The sequence below is a fragment of the Tachypleus tridentatus genome, chromosome 13 (assembly GCF_004210375.1).
Source record: "Tachypleus tridentatus isolate NWPU-2018 chromosome 13, ASM421037v1, whole genome shotgun sequence".
Classification (NCBI taxonomy): domain Eukaryota; kingdom Metazoa; phylum Arthropoda; class Merostomata; order Xiphosura; family Limulidae; genus Tachypleus; species Tachypleus tridentatus.
This window is the reverse complement of record NC_134837.1, coordinates 73,729,873-73,756,048: the sequence shown is the minus strand read 5'-3', so window position 1 is coordinate 73,756,048 and position 26,176 is coordinate 73,729,873. Positions and strand designations below refer to the sequence as shown.

The 26,176-nt window shown below is 35.4% G+C and overlaps 1 protein-coding gene across 1 annotated transcript in view; it reads right to left on the bottom strand.

Annotated features, from left to right (window-relative positions):
* Window positions 1-26,176, bottom strand: part of LOC143238644 (uncharacterized) — a 121,355-nt gene that overhangs the window by 64,337 nt on the left and 30,842 nt on the right. The window contains exons 4-6 of the mRNA XM_076479050.1: window positions 15,225-15,550; window positions 7,937-8,110; window positions 5,015-5,305 (exon numbers count right to left, since the gene is read on the bottom strand). Coding sequence (XP_076335165.1) covers window positions 5,015-5,305; window positions 7,937-8,110; window positions 15,225-15,550 — 791 coding nt within the window. The remainder of the gene's footprint in view (window positions 1-5,014; window positions 5,306-7,936; window positions 8,111-15,224; window positions 15,551-26,176) is intronic.

The following is a 26,176-nucleotide window of genomic DNA, read 5'->3' as shown; positions in this document are numbered from 1 at the left end:
GAAACTATGAGCGTTAAATAAAAGGTATGTACAATAGGGTAAATATGATATCAAATGTAAACTTGTTATATTCATTTATATTTGATCATGTTTAAAATATTTGCAATAATGTAGATTGAAACACTGCAGAAGCACACAGTTTTATGAGCATTTTCTTAACATTCTTTCATTTCCAAGTACAGTTAAGATACTGCATAGCTTCTATGTTTACAGGGCAAGAGAAATGGTGTACAAAATGGCAGTGAACACAGAAACTGTAGAGGAGATTCTGTGTGCAACAACCGAATCATAGCAAACAATGGTAGAGCCCACAGAGTCATCAGATTTTGAACCATCTGTATAAATGAGAATGGAAGGATGGTTCAAAAGTTGTTTGGCAAATAGAAGGCAATACTTCCAACTAGGAGTTTTTGTCTTTTTTAGATGACTCAAAGAAAGGTCACGTTTGGGGATAGTAATTAGTCATAGTGAGATGAGCTGATCTGTGGATACCGCTATGTCATCCACAGATAGACCTAATTTATCCAACTACACATGGAGATGAAGGCTAAAAGGAATACTGGCAAACCATATATTATGAAAAAGTGTGGCCCACTGATGAAGGAAAACACAACCCCATGTGTGATGCTGTGGTAAAGATCAAAGTTTTGAAGCAAGACAGTTGGAAACAACGAAGGTGTAGAAGGGGTTCATGGGACTCCATGTACAAACTCTGGACTGGAGAAGTGCAGAAGGCTGCTGTACAGAGTCGAAGCCCCTGATGATAAACAGTGCCCAACATTTTCAAGGATGAAGTCCTTGCAGAACTATTGACCAGAGACCCATTGCTTAGTTTTGACTGAGTAAGGGCACAATAGATTTTTAGCACGGAACATCAATCCAACCCCCAAGAGGTGGAAGAGAAGACATGGAGGACATTCAGTGCCCTTGTACACTTGACACATATCTGCTTGATGTGTGGAATAAAGGTCAGCTTCTGGTCAAATATAAGCCCCAAGGGATCTCGGGAAGCACAGTTTCACCAATACAAAGTTCAGGATCAGCGTAAATACCCAATGAGTGCAAAGTGTTTGCAAACAGTTTTGGAGAAAGAAAGGTTGAAAGCATTTGCTGTGTTCCACATCAGTAAATGATTGAGGGCAGTCTATAGCTGCTGCTCAATATATCTCATGTTTGACGACTGACACGAGATGTCTTCAGAACCCACACTGAGTAGGTAAGAGGAGGTTGTTTGATTCGAGGAATCAAACAAGACGAGCATTAACCATTCTCTCTGAAATCTTACAGAGACAACTCGTCAAAGCAATTAGGCAGTAGTTTAAAGGAATCTTGGAATCTTTTCTAGGTTTAGGAAAGGGAATACAATAGCATGGTGCCAAGCATCGGGAAAAACATTCTGCTGCCAGATCCAGTTAAAAACAATCAGAAGAATAGCAAGAGAAGCAGGAGAGAGATGGCACACCATCTCGTAATGGAGATCATCAGGTCCAACTGATATAATGCCAGACCTATGAAGAGTAGTTTAAGTTCCACCAGTCTAAGGGGGTGATTATAGTTATAGAGACGATCTGTCTAAAAGGAAAAAGGCGATCGTTCTGCCCATGTTTTGATGGCTGAGAAGATGGAGGATAAAGCAGAAGTGCTAGATGCATGAGAAAAGCTTTTGCCGAGAGTATTGGCAATGCTCTGGTGTTAGCAACTTTCTGGCCATCAGAGAACAAGATGGAAAGAGGAAGAAAAATACTGGTCATTAACCTTTCGAATTTTGTCCCATATTATTTTGGAACTGGTGGTAGAAAAAATGCTAGAGGTATATTTAATCCCAGATTCCTTCTGGCTTTGACATCTGACCTGCCAAGCATGTGCAAGGGTTTGCTAAAATGCAATGTGGTTTAAAAGTGTAGAATTTCCACGAAAGATATCCAAGCCCGTTTTTGAGCTTCTCTTGTCATGTGTCAGGTAGGATTCTATCAAGGACGAGGATACTGTGGGAAACGTGTCGAGGCTTTAGGAATACACTGGACAATACAGTCAGCTACTGCTGCCACACAGTCATTTATCGATGGCTTACACACGATGGCAGGATCAAGTTATGAGTGAGTGATGAAAGAAGTCCAGTTAGTCTGGTCCAACTTCCATCGAGGCACGCGGGTCAGATGGCATTGACTACGACCAGTCTCTCTCAAAATGATAGGAAAATGATCTTTGCTCCGTGGATTACTGTTGACTCTCCAAGAAAAGTAAGTGAAATTGAAGAGGAGCAAACAGAAAGATCTATATCAGTAAAAGACTGACTAGATGCATGAAAATAAGTATAAGAACCAGTATTGAAGAGAGACATGTTATGGTCCAAGATCATATGCTCTATGCACGACCCTTCCCATCAATACTACCCAAAAGGGATTATGTCCATTAAAATCCCCCAGTAGTAAAAAGGGGAATGGTAACTGCTCAATGAGGGCATCAAGGTCTGACTGATTACACATCTCTTCAGGAGGCAGGTAGAGAGAACAAATAGTGATGGTGCAACCCAAAGAAACACGGATGGCTACAGCCTCTAAGAGTGTATCAAATGACAAGGACAGAGTGGGCACACATTGATCAACCAGCAATGCCACCCCACCATGCATTCATCCTTCGGCAATTTTCCTTGGAAAGAAATGACAGGTTATGTGATGGACCATGCACTCGTCCATCATATGACATGTCATTTCTATAGAAGGAAAATTGCCGAAGGGTGATTGTATCAACAGGCACATGGGATAGTAAGAATCAATCAAATCCTTAATGTCATCTAAATTTGATCAAAAACCTCGAAGGTTCCACTGGACCAGAGTAGCCATTGTTACTTATGTGGAGGAGAATGTGGCGGGGAAATCTTCTGTTTGCAACCACGTTTTTTCTTTATTAGACGAAGATCCATCAACCTCCATGGATCCTGCCATGGACAAAGATTATAATGACTGAGGGCGTGAACGAATGGTCGATTTACTTTTTGGAGCTGCAGAATAGGATGGACCCAAGGAAACATTTGAATCTAAAGGAAGTGAAACTGAGCAGTTACTGGAAGGAGTGGTAGGGACAGAGATGGAAGAAGACATAGATGCATCAACATTTTTAATTATGGAGGGCACAAGATTCTTAAGATGTTTTGCAAACGACTCTGTTGGAGGCACAAAAAAATCCGTCTGCATTTCCACTGTGGTACTGGAATTGAGTGCAGCAGCATATGTCCGAGATAGAGTTAGGGACAATAATTTCCGAGCCTCTGAGTAGGTGATATTATTAACAGTCTTTAAGCGTTGCACCTCTTCCTCTCTTACCCATTTAGGGCAAGAAATAGAATTAAAGGGGTATGGGTCACTACAGTTAATACAGTGTGGTTCAAGGTTGCACTTGTAAGCATCGTGGCCTTGACCACCACAATGAGCACATCCCAAAGAACCATAACATGATGTTTTTGTGTGACCAAATTGTTGATACTGGAAACTTCTGAGAGGGTTAGGAATGTAAGACCTACCTTGCAGTTCAGATAACCTGCTTTGACTGTGACAGGAGGACGTAGTGATGTAAACGTTAGTATCAGAACATTGGTAGAGTCCACATTTCTGTCTTTACAGGTGAAAATTCGGTGTACCGTAGTAAAGCCTTTGCTGGAGAAACCAGCGAGGATTTCTGATTCGGGAATGTTCTTTAAATTCCCCTCAACTATAACTCCTCTGGAAGAATTAAAGTCGCATGGGGAGTAACGTCAATGGGTATATTGCCAATGGCTTTTGATTTCAAGAGGAGTTTGGTATGTTGTGGTGAAGATGTTTCCCCCAAAATGTCTCCAGAACACAACTTCTTTACTGACTTTGGGGAGCCAACAAGTCCATCTGATCCCTTCTGAATTAAAAATGGAGATATATTCCCCAAGGATTTCACAGATAAGAAACAGAGAATCAGAAATCGAGGTGTAGAATCTGGTTGTAATGGTGATTGTATAACAGAATCGTCCATGTGTGGTCGTTTTCCAATGATATGTTTTTTCAATTCTTTCATTTTTATTTATTTTGTTAGAAAGAGGGCTATCTATAACAAAGAAGCTACATTTCAGTGCCCACTAACCTCACCCACCATAAAGCCCTATGAGGGGATGCACTATAGTGCAAAACAAGGACACTGCAGCAACGCCAGAGTTTCGTGAGCACTATACCCAAACACCAGCATCAGATACAATGTCCACAACACCTGTTAAGAACATCCAATACTGGTACTTTGTTGACCCTAGCCCAAGTGGACCAACTGATTTACCCTAGGTGCGCCGCCCGTCTACAGGAATTGAAGGCCAAAGTGGTGTGTTAGGGTTAAACTCCTCAACCACCAGGATTATCTCCTCCCCTTCACGGATCACCACACTAGACAAACACGTGGGTGGATGTTTAGATCCCAGAGGAGGTAAACTGAAAGAACAGAACCTTCTCTGGGAGGTTCCCTCACCACGTACAGGAATCCACACGAAGGGGATTTGTAAATGATATAAATTGTTTATTACATTTTTGTACAATTGTGACCAGTTTCTATTTTCTTCTCTTAAATTCACTTACTCAGGAATACTTTATGAAAAATATCTTGCTTGAATCTTTCATTATTTTGAAAAGTACCTTATTTATCTTTGGAAAATCAATTTATCTGAACGTATCACACTACAGGCATTGTTATAAAAGGTATGTGATACGTTTGCATCAAGTTAGGACATCATGAGAACAGCAAAATATTCGCACATTCAATTCCTTATCAGTAATTACTACTCTAAAATAAATATTCTGTTAGAAAATCCACCATATTTAATTTGTAAAAAAATTTTTTAAAAGCAGAAACGAATTTTATTCTGTTACCTTTTCTTGGAAACATTTTTATTGAAAAGGTTTGTATACAAATTCTATTAAATGTGTATAATATTAAATATATTTCTTTTAATTTATCTTTTATAAGTATTCAGAACAAATAGCTGCACAAGTTTCTTCCTTACCACATTAGGAATATCATCACTAACACTGTGGGTGACATCAGGCAAAACCATACTGTAATCCATGCCATCTGGTTTTGGGCCTACAACAACATTGTACAAGGCTAGACCAGGTGTATATGACGGATCAGCCACTTCCTTGGTGAAAATCTCTACAATAAGGTCCAACTGAGAAGTCTGGGGTACTAAAATTTCCAGCTTGTAATCAATAAACTTTCCAATCTCCATTGTAGCTGGATCTCCACTTAAAATACTGAGATTAAAGGATGTCAAGTGGTTGTTTGGATCCAGAGACTAGAAAAGGAAAGAAGAAGTATTATTGCACTTTTTAATTTGAAAAAATTTTATGAACAATAAAATTAGCTGATTCTTTGCAACAGACTCCAAGAAAAAAATGAAAATAGTTAAATTTCTAATGCCAAGATATTCTAGTTAAAAAATCCAATGTACAAAATTTTTTTCAACTTCTTTCACTTACTACTCATTATCAGAGGAGGAGGGGTGCCACTGTATATAACATTTATTGAAGAATGTTCTACATATTTCACATCTACTACATAAAGATGAAAAATCTGTCCATTTGTTCATCTGTCATCTTGAGCCTCCCCAGTGGCAATGTGGTATGTCTATGGACTTATACTGCTAGAAACAAAGTTTTGATACTCATGTTTGGCAGAGCACAGATAGTTCTTTGTGTAGCATTGTGCTTAATAACAAACAACAACAACTGCCATGCTGATATCTCTGCCAATGTAGCATTAATGAACTTCCACAGAATGATGATGCTTTCTGCTGTGATAAACAGGTTTGTATTTTTAAAGTTCTTCCAGTCATATATTTATAAAACAGATGATCCACTACTTTGAGCATATAATTAGGTTTAAGTGTAGATTGGTAAAGATTGTGATGAGCAATAAAATCCAATCAGATATACACATGCTGCATGCTTGGTATTGCTGATACAAAAATCACAATCATTAGCTGAAATTCCCTATTAAATTTGCTTGGTTGTCAAGGAGACACAATGAGACGACATCACCAACATTTTGTCTAATCAGAAACCTTAGTTATAACTATAATTAGCACAAGTTTTACATGCAACACATTTAAGTTCCAAAAATGTCCAAAATAAAGTGTGCTTCTTCAGCTCAGCAGGTTAAAAAAGTCAAAACCAAGAAGGCAGTCCAAAGAGAAGATCTCAATATTATAATAAAATTTACTGTCTTTACCATCAGGGTCATTCAGTTGACCAAGATAGAATACATCTGTCAGAAGCAGTTTTTTTTTTTCTCGTTTCAATCTATAAAGATTTATTAAGAAGAACATTTGAATATAACTTAAAAATATCAAGAAGTCAAAATGTTAAGTTATATTTAAAGTAGATGACCAAATATACATAAAAAAAATGTTATTGTTGTGAAATACTAGAAATAGGATAAGTATTTTCCATACGTATAACTAACAAATGGACCAACTTTGTGAGTTGCATTTACAAAGTCTCATAATTTTATGCATATTGAATAAAAAATTACATTGAATCTACCTCAGTTTGTGAATAACTACACTGTGGACAACAAAATTAAAAAACATAACTGATCAACTAGTGCAAAAATAAATTCCTCAAATGATATGACCTTACAAATTTTGGAACAGTTTTTAATAATTGTGTCTACTGATTCCAAAATAAACAACATAAAACTAAATTTTTAATTTGAATATTTCTTTTAACTGACAAGATAAAGACATAACGCTAAAAAGGATGAAATTATTTATATAACTTTAGGGAATGTAATCTTCAGCTGGGAAAAGGCCCAGCAGTGATCCTACTTTTTATATTTAGCAATATAAAATGAAGTAAATCTCTGTTTGTAGTAAAATATGTTCCCCATGAACAAATTGAGTATCAGTGTATCTCAGAACAGCTGGTATAGGTATTAACACTTTTATTGATAAAGAAAGAACAATGTTTCGACCTTCCTAGGTCATCTTCAGGTTAAGAAAGAGAGAATTTAAATGTGACTGTTGCTGGTGGATTTCTCATCATCAAGAAATTGGGTGTCAGTTTTGCTCAGTTCATGATTTTATAGTAATAGCAGCTAATTACTACAATCATCGGTTTCTGGTTTGCTTACTATACTTCAGAGAATAATTTTAACATAACTTATCAATTTATGTCGATATAATGTGTGTTCAATACAAGAATGGCTTTTAATTTGTTGTAATGTAAGGCTGTTATTACGTCAATTCATAACTGTACTAAATTACTGAATTCACATTAACTAATGAAATATAGGTGATTTTCCTGAAAATATAAAAAATAATATTTAATATTATTTGAATGTTACATCCCATTCAAATGTAAGTAGTTGTAACAATAAATTTGAGATTTCTTTAAAAAACCTAATTTATTGTTGTGCATCCAATACAATAAACAGCAGTTAATAACTTTGTGAACGAAAAATTAAAGCTTTCATTTTGAAATTATAGTTTTTGATTCAACTATACATGTTTTATGTGAAGGTGTTTCTTAAAAGTCAAATAAAAACTTTCAAAGTTTAACAGTTTTGAAGTGGAGTAGTAACACATATTGATTACAATCATAGCTTTAGTATCACTTATGAAAATTTGTAGGCATAAGATATTTAAATATATAAGAGAAAAGTAAAATTTCAAACATATTAGCACTATATTACCCTAGAATTTGTGGTTTTATTTTAAATAAAAATGCCATTATTCCTATCTTTGTGAGTGAGGAAAGTTAACTGGCAATGTATAACATCTCTAACATAACCCAAGTTGTTAAACTTCTGAAACAGCAGTTGTGATTAATTTGTGTACTAAAAGAAAGCAATGGACTCTACAGTTCATCTAATATCTTAATTAACTTTATATAAAGCAACAATATTCATAGGACAAATTTTATACCACTTCTGCTTGTCGTTTCTCCCTAATGTGAGGGGCTAAATCATCATTTTCGTCCCAGGTTCCTATAAATTTAGTGTCAACATTTTCAATGTTTCCTTCACCTTGTTTGGTTGGAATCATAATGGGTTGAATTTCCTGATCAGCAGGAAAATCTTCATCCAAATAGAACAACACCTACAGGAAAAAAACTAAATCCATCAAGAATTTTGAATTATATGCAGAGCTTATTGAAATATTAACAATATTTAAAAGCTGTTTTCCAAAATTAAAATTGAAATCTTCACTGACAAAAACATAAGAATGAAAACATATTATGATAAGTGATGAACTTACAGTATTCATAATGCAGTAAAAATACTTTCTGAAACTGTGATACAAAATTCATACAGTTCAAGAAGAGGTATTATCAAAATTAATTATAAAAGCTAATAGCTCTCTTACCTAATTATAATTCAATAGTATTCTAAAGCCTTGTTTACAAAAAAAGAAAGAAAGAAAAGAGACTATTATGCACACTCCACAAAAGTTATAATTTCTTACACTGAAATGTATTTCTGATAGGTGCTTACTTCCTCTCACATAAATGGCTATTCTGTTCACATTTAGTTATTCCTTCTATATTTGAAAAATATTTTTACATTCCATAAGCATTGAGCTCTCATGTACCTTATGTTCGACATGGTTCATCTGTGTCTCACACAGAAATTATTGTGCGACAACCCTTCACCAGTAGAAGCACAACTAAACTCCTGATGTTTGTAACTCTCTATTTGATTTTACCAAACTATCACTTCAAGTTCTGACAGAAAATGGAAGCACCAGTTTTTACTGGTAAGGAATGGTGGGAAGTGTGAGTAAAAGTAAGTACTAATCAGAGATGCATTTTCAGAATAGGAATGTTACTTTTGATATGGTATGTTACCTCTACTTACATAAATAGTAAGAATCCCTCATTGAACAGGTGGAGAAACCAGTGCAAGGAAAAAAAAAAGCACTTCAAGGGCCTCCTAAAAGAGTAGATCCTCACAGTATAGAATAATACATGGGACATTGCACCATTTCTGTATCAGATATACTCTTTGTCCAATGTGGAAAAAGGTGTTGCAGGCATGGGCAAAAGTTGAGATAAGCAAATCCAAAAGGGAGAGACTAATGGTTGGACACTGATCTGAACTACACAACACTGGAATCTCAATCCAATACCCTATATCAATGTGAGTGAGAGTAAAAGACTGTGTCTATAAATGTAAAGTGACTAGTGCATGGCTGGCCACACATGGCAGATCAAATGCTTCCAAAATCCAGCTGCAGGAGACCAACATCAGTATGTCAGCTACAATATACAAAATCCAGAAATTGGGAATGCACATCCATGTGTGGTTAGGAAAGAATATAATACTGATGGTAAGTCATCTACAATCTAAAACCCAACCATATGGTGGGGTCAGGAAAGAGGATCATACCATTTTCAATTTAAGTTCAGAAGACTGGAAGCAATCTAATACCTACTGATCACTGATCTATGAATGGGAAACATGATAGTAATGTGATAAATTGTTTGACCAATCCATGAACTAACACTGGAACAATTGGTATAGTAAAAATGTCTCTGTAATATAAACTATCACACTCAGAATTGATCCAATAGGAACTGCTCCAGAGCAATAACATCAGCCCAGCATGGCCAGGTGGGTTAAGATGTTCGACTCATAATCTGAGGGTCGTGGGTCCGAATCCTTGTCGTACCAAACGTGTTCGCCCTTTCAGCTGTGGGGGCGTTATAATGTGATGATCAATCCCAGTATCCATTGGTAAAAGAGTAGCCCAAGAGTTGGCGGTGGGTGGTGATGATGAGTTTCCTTCCCTCTAGTCTTACACTGCTAAATTAAGGATGGCTAGTGCAGATGGCACTCATGTAGCTTTGCGTGAAATTCCAAAACACACAAACAAGCAATAACATCTGCAGAATAAAAGAGGGATGGTATAAAATGAAGAACTGTATTAATCCACAAGTTCTACCATGACTCACAATATGGGTGGAGGGAACAAGAGTATAAATGATTGAGGAAGCAGTTACATCTATAATACATGTATGATGACTAATATTGATTAGTTCAGCTCTGATTTCAAAACTAAAACATTAGGAACTGAAATCCATGTAGAGATAGGATGAGCTATCCCAATGAAAGGAGTGAATTGAAATTGTGACTGCTCACTCCAAAACTACAAAATCCACACTGATAAACTAGTACAAAGATGGAGTATCATACTGGAGGACATCTCATCATTTACACCAGCAGAATACCACTAACCTACTCTCAAATGGATGGTTGTATCATTATTTGCAATGGATAACCATTAAACCCTATTTGAAAGAGGAGACCAAACTTGATTTATTCAATTTAATGAATAACATGGATGGGTAACTATTCCCTTCTGCTTCACCCATGAACTTCATGGGTTAGTACAGTCCAGAATGTGCATATTTATGAAGCCAATATACTGAAATAAATAACCTATGATCAATCTTGTGGAACACCCCATATCTAGATTATGCGATAGTTTTGGACAATGTGCATTTTGTGGCCATGGAAATTATGAAAATGAAGTCAACATGGCCTTATAACCTTGGTTTTAGTACAATTTTAAGTAACTGAACATTATCTGGACAGGCACCACTCACAACAAAATGTAATTCTGGTCAAAATACTGGACAGGCCCCTGAAAAATAAAATATATAATAAAAGAGAGAAACTTACCCACTTGCAGTCTCAATAAAGAATAAACGATGGTAACAAATAGATGATGGTACCCTAACAAGGAAGAAACAGCTCTGAAAAGCAAAGAATGGGATCTGAATATATGAAGCATAGTTGCACTGCTCAACAGACAAATTACCTCCAACAGACAACAAAGTTGATATGCAGGGAATAGGAAAACTACCTGATTGAAGTGAAGACACCAAGAATTGATGATGTCAAGAAGGAAACAGGGAATAAAAGATCAATTGAGTCACAATCCCAACCCAGTGGGTAGGGGAATAAATAAAAAAAGTCACAGATAAAGGATTTGTGTAAGGGAATGAATCGGTGCAAAATGGATTCAACAGAAAGAATCATTTTATGCAATGTAGCAACCGACAGCATGTATTGGATAGTGAATAAAGGTGGAAGATGGCAAAAAACAAAAACGTCGACAAGAATATACCATATGAGCTCCCAAAGTGTAGGTTAGTAAAATAAATCTAGAATGAAAAGAATATATCAAGCTGAAACAGCAGAGAAAATCAGATCTGTGCTTGAAAGAAGGTTCAGTCAGAAATATTTGACGCAAATTGGCATGGGTGAATAAAGATCCTGGGAAGAAAAATTATAAAAATAAAGTTTTAAACTGGATCTAATCCTGTCTGAATGTATCGACAGCCATGGCAAATGGATGATGAGTCAGAAGTCCAAAACAAGTGGTAATTTGGCTTGTAATTGATAAAGGAGTCAAAACCTTCCCATGAAGGAGTACCCTACAGGAGGCAGAGCCACCAAAAATTCGAGGATAAAGAGGTCATTCCTGGGTAGAAAGTGTGTTGGGACTGGAAAGGCAATTAGCAACAAGAACAAAAGCCCCTGAAACACGACACTCCAGGAGACATGTGAGTTTAAAAAGGGGGATCCACTGTCTGCCACAAAGGGAACAAGAATAATGAGTGACCCCTTGGCAAGTGATATAAGTCACCACCAATGAAGAGTCAGAATGAAACATTGGTCAAATCCAGATAAGATGAATAAAGTGAACTAAAGCACATTGGACTGGTGGAAGTGACAGTGTTAATGTGATAAAACTTCACTTTTAGACCATTTTCCTGAAGTCTCTTACTGATCAAATAAGGTTCCCATCTTTGGAGATGAGCATTATGGAAGAGAAATAGATGAGGGGAGTAAGTGATGAATCCAACATTGTGCGGATATGTTCAACCACCAACACACAAACGCACATATTCAAAGAAGGAAGGATGAAAGTTCAGGGGAAAATCCAAAGGAACACTAGCAAGAGACCATAGGTCATGCAGCATCTCTTGAAAATATTGTAAATGTTCTAGACCCAAAGGAGGAAGTGTTAATATTCCAAACAAACCATATTCCCCCAATGTATTAGAACCTTGCTAGCACTAAGATAGTAAGTCATAATGGCTTAGATGACAGAAAACTCCTTTGAGTGCATTAGAGGAGGAGAATATATGATCCCAGTGTAGGTGGCGTTTAAAATTACACTTTCCAAATAGAATGTGAGAAACGTAACAAGGAATATATCAACTGGAAAATACAACCCCTCAAGCAGGAGGAGCAGATGAATATGTTATGATTACCTCCATTTTGAAGGAGCTGACCAAAGTTATACATCCAAGTAATCTCTTGGTACAATCCCCCACGATGTGGAAATTGGGTAAAACATAGACCATCCGACAAAAACCTACAGAACGGAAAAAAGTCCAAAGGGCAATGCATGAAATTGGAACTAAAACACGTGCTGAAAACCTGAGATAGCATCCCGAGGAATTAAAAATAAGAACATGTACTATGGGTATTCTCAGTCCTGTAGTTATAGCCAACTAAAGTATGCTGAAAGACTATATTAAAATTGGAGAAGACCCAAGAAATGATTGAGGCAGAAAAAACTGACCCAAAACTCCAATAAGTATCGAGCATATATGACAAAAGAAGAAATCCACAGGTAAGACATGTAAATGACGAGAAGGTGCTTGATATGAAAAGAAAATGAATCAATATGACAATGTATCAGAATGAAAAGTAAGAGCAGACAAAAAATTAAAATATGGCATTTCAGATACCCTATATGATGTTAAATGTATAGGAGAAGACCCAAAAGGCGGAATGGTGGAGAAAAGAAGCTGACTACAATTCCCTATTAGCAGTGAATAGTAAACAAACGGTAGTGTCCATCCCCAGAAGATCTCAAAAGTAAAGAAGTCATGAATAAAGAGAGAGAACTGAAGATGGCAGATGCCCAAACAAGAAAGGAAGGAAGGAGAAGATATCCCATAAACCTCTAAATATAAGTGGAACACCTAAGAAAAGATGTGTAAGGTAAATATTACATGTAGGAGATTTGACAGGGTAATATGAAGCTGACAACCTAAACAGGAAATAATGTGAATTAACATAGACCATAAGAACATGTAATCGAGAAAAAATCTTTCTGATGGTAAGCTAAGACAAAAAAGAATTAAAGACTGTGTAGAGTGAGGCTTGCAAATATCCACTCCCAAAATAAGACAAAAATATTCATCACGAAACAGAGTCAGAAGAAGTAGGTGGAATATTACGCTGTGAAACGTGTTTTAAAAAAATGGTTTATTTTGAATTTCGCGCAAAGCTACTCGAGGGCTATTTGTGCTAGCGGCCCCTAATTTATCAGTGTAAGACTAGAGGGAAGGCAACTAGTCATCACCGCCCACCGCCAACGCTTGGGCTACCCTTTTACCAACGAATAGTGGGATTTATCGTCACATTATAACGCCCCATGGCTTAAACGGCGAGCATGTTTGATGTGACGAGGATTCGAACCCGCGACCCTCGGATTAAGAGTCGACTGCCCTAACCACCTGCCAATGCCGGGCCTAAAAGAAATGAGATAGGTCTGGCAAATTCTGCAATAGAGGCTGGGAAAGGAAGCCATGACCAGATGGAGGAAAACTGACAAAATCTAGGACATCTGAAGTAGGTTCACAATTCTAGGTGGAAGATGAGCAATATTGGGAACAGATGGAGTGGATCCAGGCCCCCAGAGGTCCTAATAAACGAAACCATTGGTAAGAAGTATAAAATATAACGAAAATAAAATAGTCGACTATTACAAAAGAGTTTAGAAAACGTGTAGTGACATAAGCATGTGCTGTTAAAAGAAAACAAAATATTTAGCCTAGTTATCGATTAATCCGTAAGTAGAACTACAGGCACTCTGAAAATAACAGAGACTTGTCAAGCCTACTTTGTCAGTACTGGGAGAAAAGGTCTGTGTGTATCCTAGCTCTATGATACCACACAAAACAAGTTAATATGAAGAAGTAGAAAAGATATATAATAAAGAAAATTAAATAGATTTTATTTTGTAAAATTACGTAAGTGTGTATTAACAATAGCACATTGATGAGACGTGATGTAGGGAAGAAAACAATATAGTTGATCTAATGATCGATGTATCTGTAAGGTGAATTACAGATAATCCTAAAATAACAAAGGATCATGGTAAGCCTAAGCGCATGGTATAATACAAAAGATGCAACTATGCTTAATTCCGAACCTGGACTTGACTATAAGTATTGACCAATCAAACAACACTATTTATTAGCAAAAAGTAACCCAAGAGTTGGCGGTAGATGGTGATGACCAGCTGCCGTCCCCAATTTAGCAGTGTAAGACTAGAGGGAATGCAGCTAGTCATCATCACCTGGCCATGCCGGGCAACTCAACAAGTTGCAAATATGACTATTGTGTAATAAATAGCAAACTCTGAGAAAAATTGATTCAAATATGTGGAAAAAAACACTTGCATATAGCACAAACTAAAAATTAGAACATGAACAGTGCCAAACGAGTGTGTGTATGGTTTTCTTATAACAATGCCACATTGGGTTATTTGGTGAGCCCACCGAGGGGAATCGAACCCCTGATTTTAGCGTTGTAAATCCGTAGACTTACTGCTGTACTAGTGGGGGGCTGCCAAAGGAAAAATGATAGTTTGATAGAATTAAATATAAGGAGTCACGTGCATTAGGAGGATTTGTTACGCTCCAACTGGTAGAATGCTGTCGCATGATGATTTACATGTAAGACGCAATTGAACCACATGGAGAATAAGGTACGTGGGAGCTCAAGACTTATGGCATGTAAAATATCGTTTTGTATCTAGAGGGCAGCACTGAATGAGAATAGCTATTTATGTTAGAGGAAATAATATATTGTATTGGGAAAAAGAATCATGTTTTGCTTACGCCTTTCTGAGAAAAAATTAAACTAAAATATTGGATCTGATTAAAGTTGATTTTTGCTGGAGTGTGTCTAGTTAGTTTTTTATAAACAATCCCTCACTCTTCCTATTTGACATCAAACATTACCACAATGTTATAATAACTATTAATTATACGATAAAATTTGTTTCTAATAAGATAAATTGATAAGTTGATTAAAATAATTATTCACTCAAACGTGGTGTGAGTGAGACTTTCCATAATACTTCATAATTACAATAACTTTTAACCACACTCTGTACTTACTTCCATTGTTCCACTGTAATCAGATGTCTCATTGTAAGGGCCCCTTGCCTGAATGACAACTTTATAAAATGTTCCTACAGCAAGTCCGACTGGGTCCCGAATGTACACTTCTCCAGTGGCATTATTGATAATGAAGGGTCCATTCGTGGTTTCACTGATGATGTAATAGCTCACCTGGCCACAGTCACAACCTGCAGACTGAGGTAGACAAATTGTATCTACATCCCAGTCGTAAGCATGTGCAGTAAAAACAGGACCTGCTGTCCAAGCATCACTGATAGTAATAACTTCACTAGCAGTAGGAAATTCTGGTAAATGCTTATTCACTGAGATAAAAATGTAAAAAGAAACATTATTTTCGCTCTATTTAGATTACAATAAAATGGCCAAATTTTTAACATGTAAAGTAACATAAAACAGGAAGTTATAATAAACTGGAAACTAAAAGTTTTGCAACCCTTCATTTTAAAATGCATGGTTTATTGAAATAAAACAATTATTAATGAATTAAAAAACAAAACAAATGACCATTGAAGGAAATATATCCTTAGTCACCACACATTTTAACATTTACTCAACAAATTAAGCTGTAATGAACCAAAACAAAATGCTGCTACGATCAGGATCAAACGAAAAAGAATGTAATAAAGTTAAACAACCACAGATCTTCAAAATAAAATTTAAAACAGGTAGAATATTGTGTCTCACTTACACAATAAATTTAATAAGTATGTGCCCGACCAGAACTTGATATCAACGTTCATAGTATTGTTCATTACTAATGTACATTAATTAAGCACTAATTTGTTTCAGTTGTATCTTGTGAACTAACATATTTAAGCTCAAAATAGGGTTTTTATTTAGTGGTTAAATCACGAGGTTGCATCTCACATGACTGGTTCATTTATAAAATCTCTCACAACATTAATATATCTACATAATCGCTAGGAAAACCTTGTGTTAGAATGATCAATCCAATGTATTGTACAAAAACAGGAGCAACAAAAGACCAATATTTTCAAGCATATGAAATATCACACCCACCACCCACCTTCATCGATAATATCCTCAAAATAAAGTAGATTTCAAGAGGGTTTATTTTCAATTTAAAGTAAAGCTACACAAGAGATATTTGTGTAAGCCGTCCCTAGTTTAGCAGCGTAAGTCTAGAGGGAAGGCAGCTAGTCATCACTACCCACCGCCAACTCTTAGGCTACTCTTTTACCAACGAATAGTGGGATTGACCGTCACTTTATAACGTCCCCACTGCTAAAAGGGAGAGCATTTTGGTGCAACGGGGATTCGAATCCGCTACCCTAGGATTACGTGTCGAGTGTCTTAACCTACCTGGTCATGCTGCGCCCAATTTATAAGTAATTTTTGAAAATATAATATCCGTTTTTTAAAACAGTGCATGAAATGTCATTCGCTGTGAACTAATACTGTTCATAACAATCCCTTATAATGTTTACGTGTGTAGACAAAGTCACCATGTTCAGGGTTCCCTAGTACATAGATACATTTTCTATTATTTGACCCTCTTAGTCTTCCAGTTGCACAGTGGTATGTCTGCAGATTTATATTACTAGAAACCGGTTTCTGATACCCAAGTGGGCTGAACACAGGTAGCCCTTTGTGTAGTTTCGTGCATAACAAACAGACAGACCTTTATAAAATCAAAAATATTTTCGCTTTAGTCTGTGGAATAGTTCTTATAAGATATTTCTATGTAAAATATAAAAGTCAACCTCAGGACGTGTAGCATTTCACGACACTTGGAACATATTGTCTCAAGACAGAACCAGCTCGCACACCACAAGCCAACACCACGTCGAGAAAGGTCGTATTGTGAAGTTATAGCGGCAACACAAGCACTGTAAGACAAGTCTAAACTATGATGACATTTGTTGTACTCGACATCTGTGATGATATAACATACAAGTTTGATAAAATATCTCACAGAACAGTTGATTTTTTATTTTTTTTATGAAATTCAGATTTCCGTTTTAACCATTGAATTTGGATATTAAGCACTGTTTACATTCAACTGACTCCACAATTTAAAGTTACCTATAACTTATATATATTATAATTTATATCCAATTACAATGGAGAATATAGGAAAAGTAATTCAATTAATCGTGAAACAACAATATTCATTTTAAAGAACCAAAACATACGAAAAGTTGCTATGGTTTACTTTACTCGTTATTATTATAACTCCAATATAGCTGAATGGGGACTCGAACCACTGGCCCGCAACTTGCAAGTAAAGTGTAATGCTCTACCTCCCTAAGCCATTGTTAATTCTACGATATTACTCGTCATAAAACATTAGTTTCTGATCACTTATTCAGTTGATAGTTTAATAAAGGCATTCATACCATAACAACCGTAGTGTTAAATAGCATCCATCTCCGGAATGAAGGATAAGTATAAGCTTCAAAGTTCCCTAGTTCAGGTTACATTTGCTTATAATAGTTTATTTCCTCCTGTAATGTTCCCACAAACTTGAACACTTGTACACTGTTTACATTTTTGTTTGTTTGTTTGTTTTTGAATTTTACGCAAAGCTACACGAAGGCTATCTGCTCTAGCCGTCCCTAATTTAGCAGAGTAAGACTAGAGGGAAGGCAGCTAGTCATCACCACCCGCTGCTAACTCTTGGGCTGCTCTTTTACTAACGAATAGTGGGATTGACTGTCACATTATAACATCCCCACAGCTGAAAGGGCGAGCATCTTTGTTGCGACGGGGATTTGAACCCGCGAACCTCAGATTATTAGTCGAGCGCCTTACCCACTTGACCATGCCGGGCTTTAACGTTTTGTAAGCCTACATTACAAATTATGTTCGTTAACGTGAAACAAATCAACTTATTCATATAAAATATTTCAATAAGTGAGACAGAAAACACAGATTCGAATATTTCACGAAAGGGCTATAACAGAAATACTAACTTTGAAATATTATGTCAAAAGTAGTCACTGACCGTGATTGCGCTGGATGTTCTGATTCATGCACGTGCCTGATCATCAGCTCACGACACTTCAATTAATTTCGTATGTAAATGATTTAGTTTCAGTTTATCATTTTTACTAGTTTGAACATTAGGATTAAATTTTCTTTTTAGACTCTTGGTTTTTTTTACCATTCCAGACTGTGTTAAACATAATTTAATTAAACTTTCCAATAAGAAACACACATAATATCTGTTGTAAAGATCAAAGGCTTGTTTGCCTAGATATTGGCGGTTTTATTTTTAGCGTGTAACAAATAGCAACTATTACAACATGTTTACCTCACTACAATCTGTATCAATAGAATTAACCTACATTATAGCCTCTCTGAGTGTTTTTGTAGAATACACAACAGAATGTTTACTAAATGGTGCCCAGTGTTGAGTTCGATTTCATGAGTTTTGGTGTTTCATCTCATGATTCAGATTCTAGTTGGGTGGGTTGACTCAACTACACTGGGTTTGGTAATACTTTTAACAGATAATACTTCGAACTAAAGTACAGGGATGGTGTATATGTTTTTGATTCGAAGAAATCTAATTCTGTTAACTGATTTGTTGAGAATGGTTAAGCAATTCTTGAGAATTGTTCTACTGATTGTAAAAGATTGGTAAAAGAATCTAGTTACAAAGGATTTTTTATTTGAAATATTCAATAATATCACGACTAGGATAGACACTAGGGAATATAAATATAAATATTTTACCAATGATCATTATACATCAGCCAAATATACATATATATTACTACTACCAGAGAATTTTTATGATTTCCTACTGAACCTACAAATAATTTTGTTCATGCTAATACTGTAATTGACTCAATATTGCAAAACACTGAATTTTAAGAAAACAGGACCTATGAGTTGATGCCAAATCTAGAAAATAATGATGTAGGACAAGGAGGTTCAGTAAATCATCTGCGAGACACATATTTTTTTTATGAGAGATTAATGTTTCTGTTGTAGTAGGATGGATCATTAAGCGAGGCATTTTAGGTATTGAAATGTTGTCCATTATACATTTCAGAAAACAAATTGATGGAAGATATCCAGTGGGAACGTTTTCTTCCATCTATATAAAGAAAAGATCCCTGTCATTTCAGAAGATAAATGATTTTGATCATGATACAGTTTACTCCACATTAAGTATAAATGGAAAACACTTTCAAGTTCTTTTGAATATTAAAACCTCTATTTCTATGATCAGTAACCAATATAAAAATCTATAGGTATGAAGTTGGGATTGGTTAACTCACAAGATATCCAGCAGATGGCATTATTTCGTTATTTTTCATCTTGCAGGGTAGATAAGCCCTACGTGGTCATGTGGTTAGGGCGCACGACTCGTAATCTGAGGGTCGCGGGTTCGAATCCCCGTCACACCAAAACATGCTCGCCCTTCCAGCTGTTGAAGTGTTATAATGTAAAGGTCAATCCCACTATTCGTTGGTAAAAGAGTAGCCCAAGAGTTGGTGATGGGTGGTGATGACTAGTTGCCTTCTCTCTAGTCTTACACTGCTAAATTAGGGTCGGCTAGCACAGATAGCCCTCGTGTAGCTTTGCGCGAAATTCAAAAACAAACAAACAAACAAAGCAGGGAGATAGTTTTTCATAACGTATATATGTTATCAAGTCTTCCAAGTTTACAGTAATATTAGAAATGGATTTTCTAAAAAACATGTGGGGTAAAATTGAATAGAGCTACTTTTTGAAATCAAAATTGAAGAACTTAACAATATCAATTTATATAAAAGTTGTCAGTAGTACCAGGACGATTTGGTTCAAAATTATGATTCAGAAGTAGGAATTACAGATGTGAAGGTACTTAGAGTAAATACATTCATGCATAATGAAGGAAGAGAATATTATATTAAATTATAATTATAAAAGCTATTGGTTAAACAGAATAATGAAATGAGTAAAAAAGAGAACAGAAATGTGATAACTTAATAGTTGGGATGAACATGAAAGACAAGCTAGAAGAGTTGGAGCATGAATTATGTGATAAGATGTACACAGTGATGTAAGGAAATTGGATATACTACATTCATCAGGGTTACCAGGTGTCAAATCAAGTGAATTGTTAAAACATAAATAGCTGAAGTTCAGTAAGTTATTGAAAGAGTTTGTATCAAATTTTCAAGATCATCTTGGATGCACAAGCCTAATTTCACATCATTTTGTCTTTAGAGCAGTTTCATCAATCTTCACAACTTCCTATAGAATATTTTCAGAAAGACAAATCAAATATAGAAGCATATGCAGAAAATGCTCATCAATTATATTACTGAACCAACAACTAGTCTTTGGGCCTAACTAGTTGTGATGCTTAGTAAGAGATGTACAGATAAGACCAAAGTCTGTGTGGCTTATCAGAAACTTATCTTAGTTACCATCATTGATAGTTACCCTTTACATCAAATTAAAAATGTGTTGTTATTTTTTGGACAAGGATCAGTACATAAGCACTTTGGATTTGTCTTCGGCTTATTGGCAATTGTCTGTTGATGAAGTGGGTAAGCCGAAAACTACTTTGTTACCAATTGTACATCCTTTCAGGTCAAGATTCTACCAATTAAATTTTCTAATGCTGCAGCTACTTTCTATATTTAATGACTGTTATTCGGGATTACTCTATAAAACAACAATGTCACATATTGTCAATATAGTAGTAGCTTCTCAAACTTTTAAACAACATAAAGAAGACTTGAAACGGGTACTGCAACGATTAGATCAAATTAATCTCACTGCAAAACTAAGTAAGTATCATTTTTCCATACTCAATTTCCATTTTTAGGTTTTATTACAGCTCCAGAAGGAGTTAAACCTGATTGATAGTACTAAAGTAGAAGCTACAAAAGATTTTCCTACTCCCAAAACCATAAATGGAATATGATAATTTCTTAGAATGTATAAGTGTCATAAAATACTTTTTTTCCAATTGTGCAAATATCACCGAACTTTTGGTAACTTTGACACATAAAGGTGTTACAAACACTTAACTTGTCCAAAGATTGTCATAGCTCTTTTCTGCAATTATTATGCTACCAGGTTTTAATAAACCTTTTGAAATTCATTATGGTACATCAATACAGGATAAGGTGCTATGTTGGTTCAGTTAAGCAAGAGAAAAATACAGAATTACAGAAAAAATGTATGGTGATTGTTTGGTCAGTAGATTTATTTCATTGCTACATCAAGGATACAACTTTTAAATTAATTACAGATTATACTGTATTGAAGTGGTTACTTATTAAGAAAGGTTCACAAGGAGATTAGAAAAATGGACTTTGATACTCGTTGGTTTATCGAACCAGAAATAATGTGATACCTAATAGACATTATCTAGAATTTATATTCCTAAGCCTCCAAAATGTGGCATGTCTCAATTATGAAATAAAGAATTTGTAAATATTCTGATGATGGTTGGTATAAACAATGATATTCATGATGAACTGGTAAAATGCCAGTAAGTGGGTCCCTAAATCATAGACATAAAGAATAATATTCAGCAGAATAATATCTTTCTGCAATTTAGCATTGAGAGTGCACTCTGAAACATTGTGTTTCATACTTGTAACCTTACATCCTTAAACAATCCAAATAATATATAATGGATTGTTTTCCAAATCAGATGAAGGACAATTTTATATGGCCATGTGTCATGATCACACTTTTCCTGGACATTCGGAAATGTCTAAATAGTGAGAGATTAAAACAAAAAGCTTAGTGGGCTGGTTTATCGAGAGATGTTAAACACTGTGCATAAACTTGTCACATTTGTCAACTAACGAAACCAGAAACTAGGTGTTCTCGAGGTTTAATTATTCCATCTTTCTTTGAGAATTTTTGTGGATTGATTTTGTTCTACTTCTGAATGAGTTCAAGTTATTTCCTGTTCATGGTGCCATTGATGACGCAGCTGTTGACAGTTTAGTTCAAAATTTGAGAATTATCATTAAGACCTACAACTTTCTCCAGTCAACATTTAAATCCCAACATTAAATGTACAGCTTACTATTATTGTTAAAGGAATTAGAGATTCAATTATTTTCATCAGATACTTTATAAGAACTCACCAAAGAAGGAACAATGTTACAGCAACATTATCATGGCTTAGAAACAGATTCCTTAGCAGTCATCAACATTTTATAAAGAAACTGCTCTGTTCCTATTGGCCATCCAAACTGTATAGGAATATATTATTTAAGAATGATAATTCACAGAAGAAAAAGGATCTACACAATTCAAAGTTTCTCCATTATTCAGTTTTCTTTCTTATGTAACATCGTGTTCACTGTGTCTCACGAAAGTTATTAAACCTCCTATAAAAATTAACAAAACACTTTTTTTTACTCTTGTTCTACGCTTTGGATAAGAGCAAACCAATAGTAGTTGCAAAGAGCACTGACTATTTCCATATAATCCCTTTCAAAAGGGATCCGCACCTTGGCACACACAATATCCTATCCACTGTTTTGTATAGTAATTTATTATTTCTACTTTCAACGTACTTTTATGACAAGAATGGATTTCTCTATAGGGTACTGGTTATCCTTCTTCAGTATAAAGGAAAGGATTGCATCTGAAATTTTACACCTAATTCGTAAAGATGCAATGCATCCTCCTTAAATCGTCTATCGACAACATTCCTGTAATGTTTATATATAGGTTTGAATATTCTCAACATCACTTTAGCACAGGTGATGATTAATTGCTCCATCAGTACTTTGCCCATCATCAAGATAAGACCAATACTGAGCGAATGTACTCAGCAATCGATACAACTGTCATTGTTGTTTACATTAACCTTGTCTCTAGAATGCAAAAGGTCCTATGAAAAAGGAAAGCTATTGTAGATATATATTTTGGGAACATATATGTTCAAATTCAAGGTACAGAGAATCAAAATTGATCACCAAACCAGAATTAGTTAAGTGTATTGCTCTCTTTATAGTAAAAGTATTTTTAAAAGTCAGAATTGTAGATACAACTTTATTGGATAACCCTGTACAAAGTTTAACGAGAATAATCTTAAAACAGGCTTCTACATGGGTACTCACAGATGACATTTTAAAAAATATAACGAGCGAAGAAATAGATTGGCAAATGGAAATGGAAATTCTTGACCAACAATTATGAATGAATTGTTTTTTTTATAATTATACCATTTAATATGTTGTCTTTCTAACAGTCTTAAACTGAATTTCATTCTTTTAAAGGAATTTGAACTCAAGAAACATCATGTATTAAATCCATAGCTAACATCTGATAAGTTTTTTTACTTTGAAATACACAACTCATCTGACTTTAACCTCTTTATCACGGCTTTTTCTCACCCGTCCCCAATATTTTCTAATATGTAGAAGTTACACATGCCCTTTGAACACAATAACGATACAAACATTATTTTAAATCTCGATTAATTAACAATATCAGTTATCAAGTTTCATCGTTGAGAAACCGGTTACAAAATGATCATATATCAATCATATCTCAGTAGCTGAATGACCGTTATATGACGGTAAATACTGGTCAAATTTTCTTCTGAACATTAAATCTAGATAAATGGTTATTGAACACGTCTTCTAAAAAACAACTATACTATAATAAAAATGAAAGTACAAAGAATGTTTATCCTTTTTCTATTATTTCACAAAATCGATATATTTTACCTGTATTTGGCCATCTTATGCAAGTGGTTCTTAATAAGAATCTTGACTTATCTATCTTTGTATATTATATTCAAATCTATTTCTTGATAACACCTTACATAAAATCTTATTTTCTACGAAATTTACCTGCAATTAACTAAATAAGTGTCTGACCTTAAATTTTATTAATTGTGATGAATTTGGTAAAGAATTTGGGACTGAAGTGCACGAATTTAAACCTTTTCTGAAAAATGTTTTTACAATTTTTAACTGAATTTTTAAAAATAGCTTTACCTAAATTATGTTCATAGGATATTTATACTAGTTTTCACACATGCAACTACTGGTATTTATATTTAATATGATGTTACCCTTTATTTAATCTATAATATTAAGCCCATTCTTCCGAAAATTCAAAGACCTTGCTGTAAATACGATAACAAATATCAGTTAAGAAATGTTTGGTGCAACGGAATGCGAACCCGCGACCCTCAGATTACGAGTTCCACGTCTTAACCCACCTGGCCATGTCGGGCCAATTAGGAACAGCTAGCGCAAATAGTCTTCGTGTGCCTTTGCGCGAAATTCCAACAAACAAGCATGGCTATATGAGAGCTGTCTACGCTAGGCATCCCTAATTTAGCAACGAAAGACTAAAGAGAAGGCAGTTAGTCACCACTACCTTCCGTCAATGAGCTCCGTCAAGTCCTTTAAGCATTTACTTCGTATAAACTAAGTGTAAAATTGTTTGTGTTATCAAAAAGCTGAACAATGGGTTATTTGCGTTCTGTATACTAGATTTTGTCATTTCAAGTTTGTTTATTTGAAATTAAGAAGAAAGCTACACAATGAGATATCTGTTCTATGGCCACTATGGGCAACAAAACCCGGTTTATAGCGATGCGAGTCCGTTGTGCCACTGGGAGGGGGGGGGTGAATCGTTTTAAGTCTCTAAGTTTACTGCTGATCAACCGGGAACTTCAAAATTATGATGACAACAAATTTTAGACATAAATACATGCAGCCAACAGTTCGATACCGAAACAAAAACACTTCACAACAACTCATTCATGGCAACCACATAAAGACATAATACACTTAATTAAAGACAGACGTATACTCCGCAGACAGTACATTCAAAATCGCAACCCCACACTTAAAACACAGATAAACACAATAAGGAATAAAATACGAAACTTAATCAGACAACAAAAACAAGAAAACTGGGATACCTTCTGTTCCGATCTAAATCACAAAACTGATCCTAAAAAATTCTGGACACACTTGAAAAGATTTACAAATACAGGAACAACAAACACAGTATATCCACCACTGGAACTGGATGGAGAAACATCATACACTAACACAGAAAAAGCCGAGATATTTAAAAAACACCAAGAAAACACGTTCAAGACACATCATGAACCAGACATGAACAGATACTTTTATAATACAGTTACAAACTTTATTGATCAAAACAGAAGCATTTTTACACCTAAATTTCCAGTCAATACTATTACACACCAAGAAAAAACAAAATACTGGATCACTCATCAACTGATAAAACATATAACTGTAACAGAAGTCGTAACTGCTATTAACAACACAAAAAACAAAGCCCCTGGAGAAGATGGTATTCAAGCTATCCTCCTAAAAAAAAGGCACTCAGAGATTATATGAACACCTAACAGCGTTATTTAATCTCTCACTATCAGCAGGATATATCCCCGTTTCTTGGAAGGAAGCAATAATATTAATGTTCCAGAAAGAAGGAAAGCCAGCGAATAAACCAAACAACTACCGCCCGATTAGCTTAACAAGTTGTATTGGCAAAGTATTAGAGAGGATAATTAGTAATCGTCTGTCAGTTTACTTAGAAGAAAATTCAAAATTACCAGAAATTCAAAACGGATTTCGAAAAAACCGCCAAACTACAGACCACCTGATTCGACTTACAGAATCAATTACCGACAGCTTCAACAAAAACGAATGCACTGTAGCTTGCTTTCTCGACATTGAGAAAGCTTTTGACAATGTATGGCATAATGGATTACGTCATAGATTATTTGAAATGGCATTACCCCAGGAAACTATTCGCTGGCTGTCCAACTTCCTGGAAAACAGAATGTGTAAAGTAAATGTAAATGGGGCCCACTCAGGGTCCTTTTCACCCGAAGCAGGAGTCCCGCAGGGAGGGGTTGTTACCCCTATATTATTTATCATGTACGTGAGTAATATGCCTCTGTCGGACCTAAATTCAGGTTATGCATCACAGTT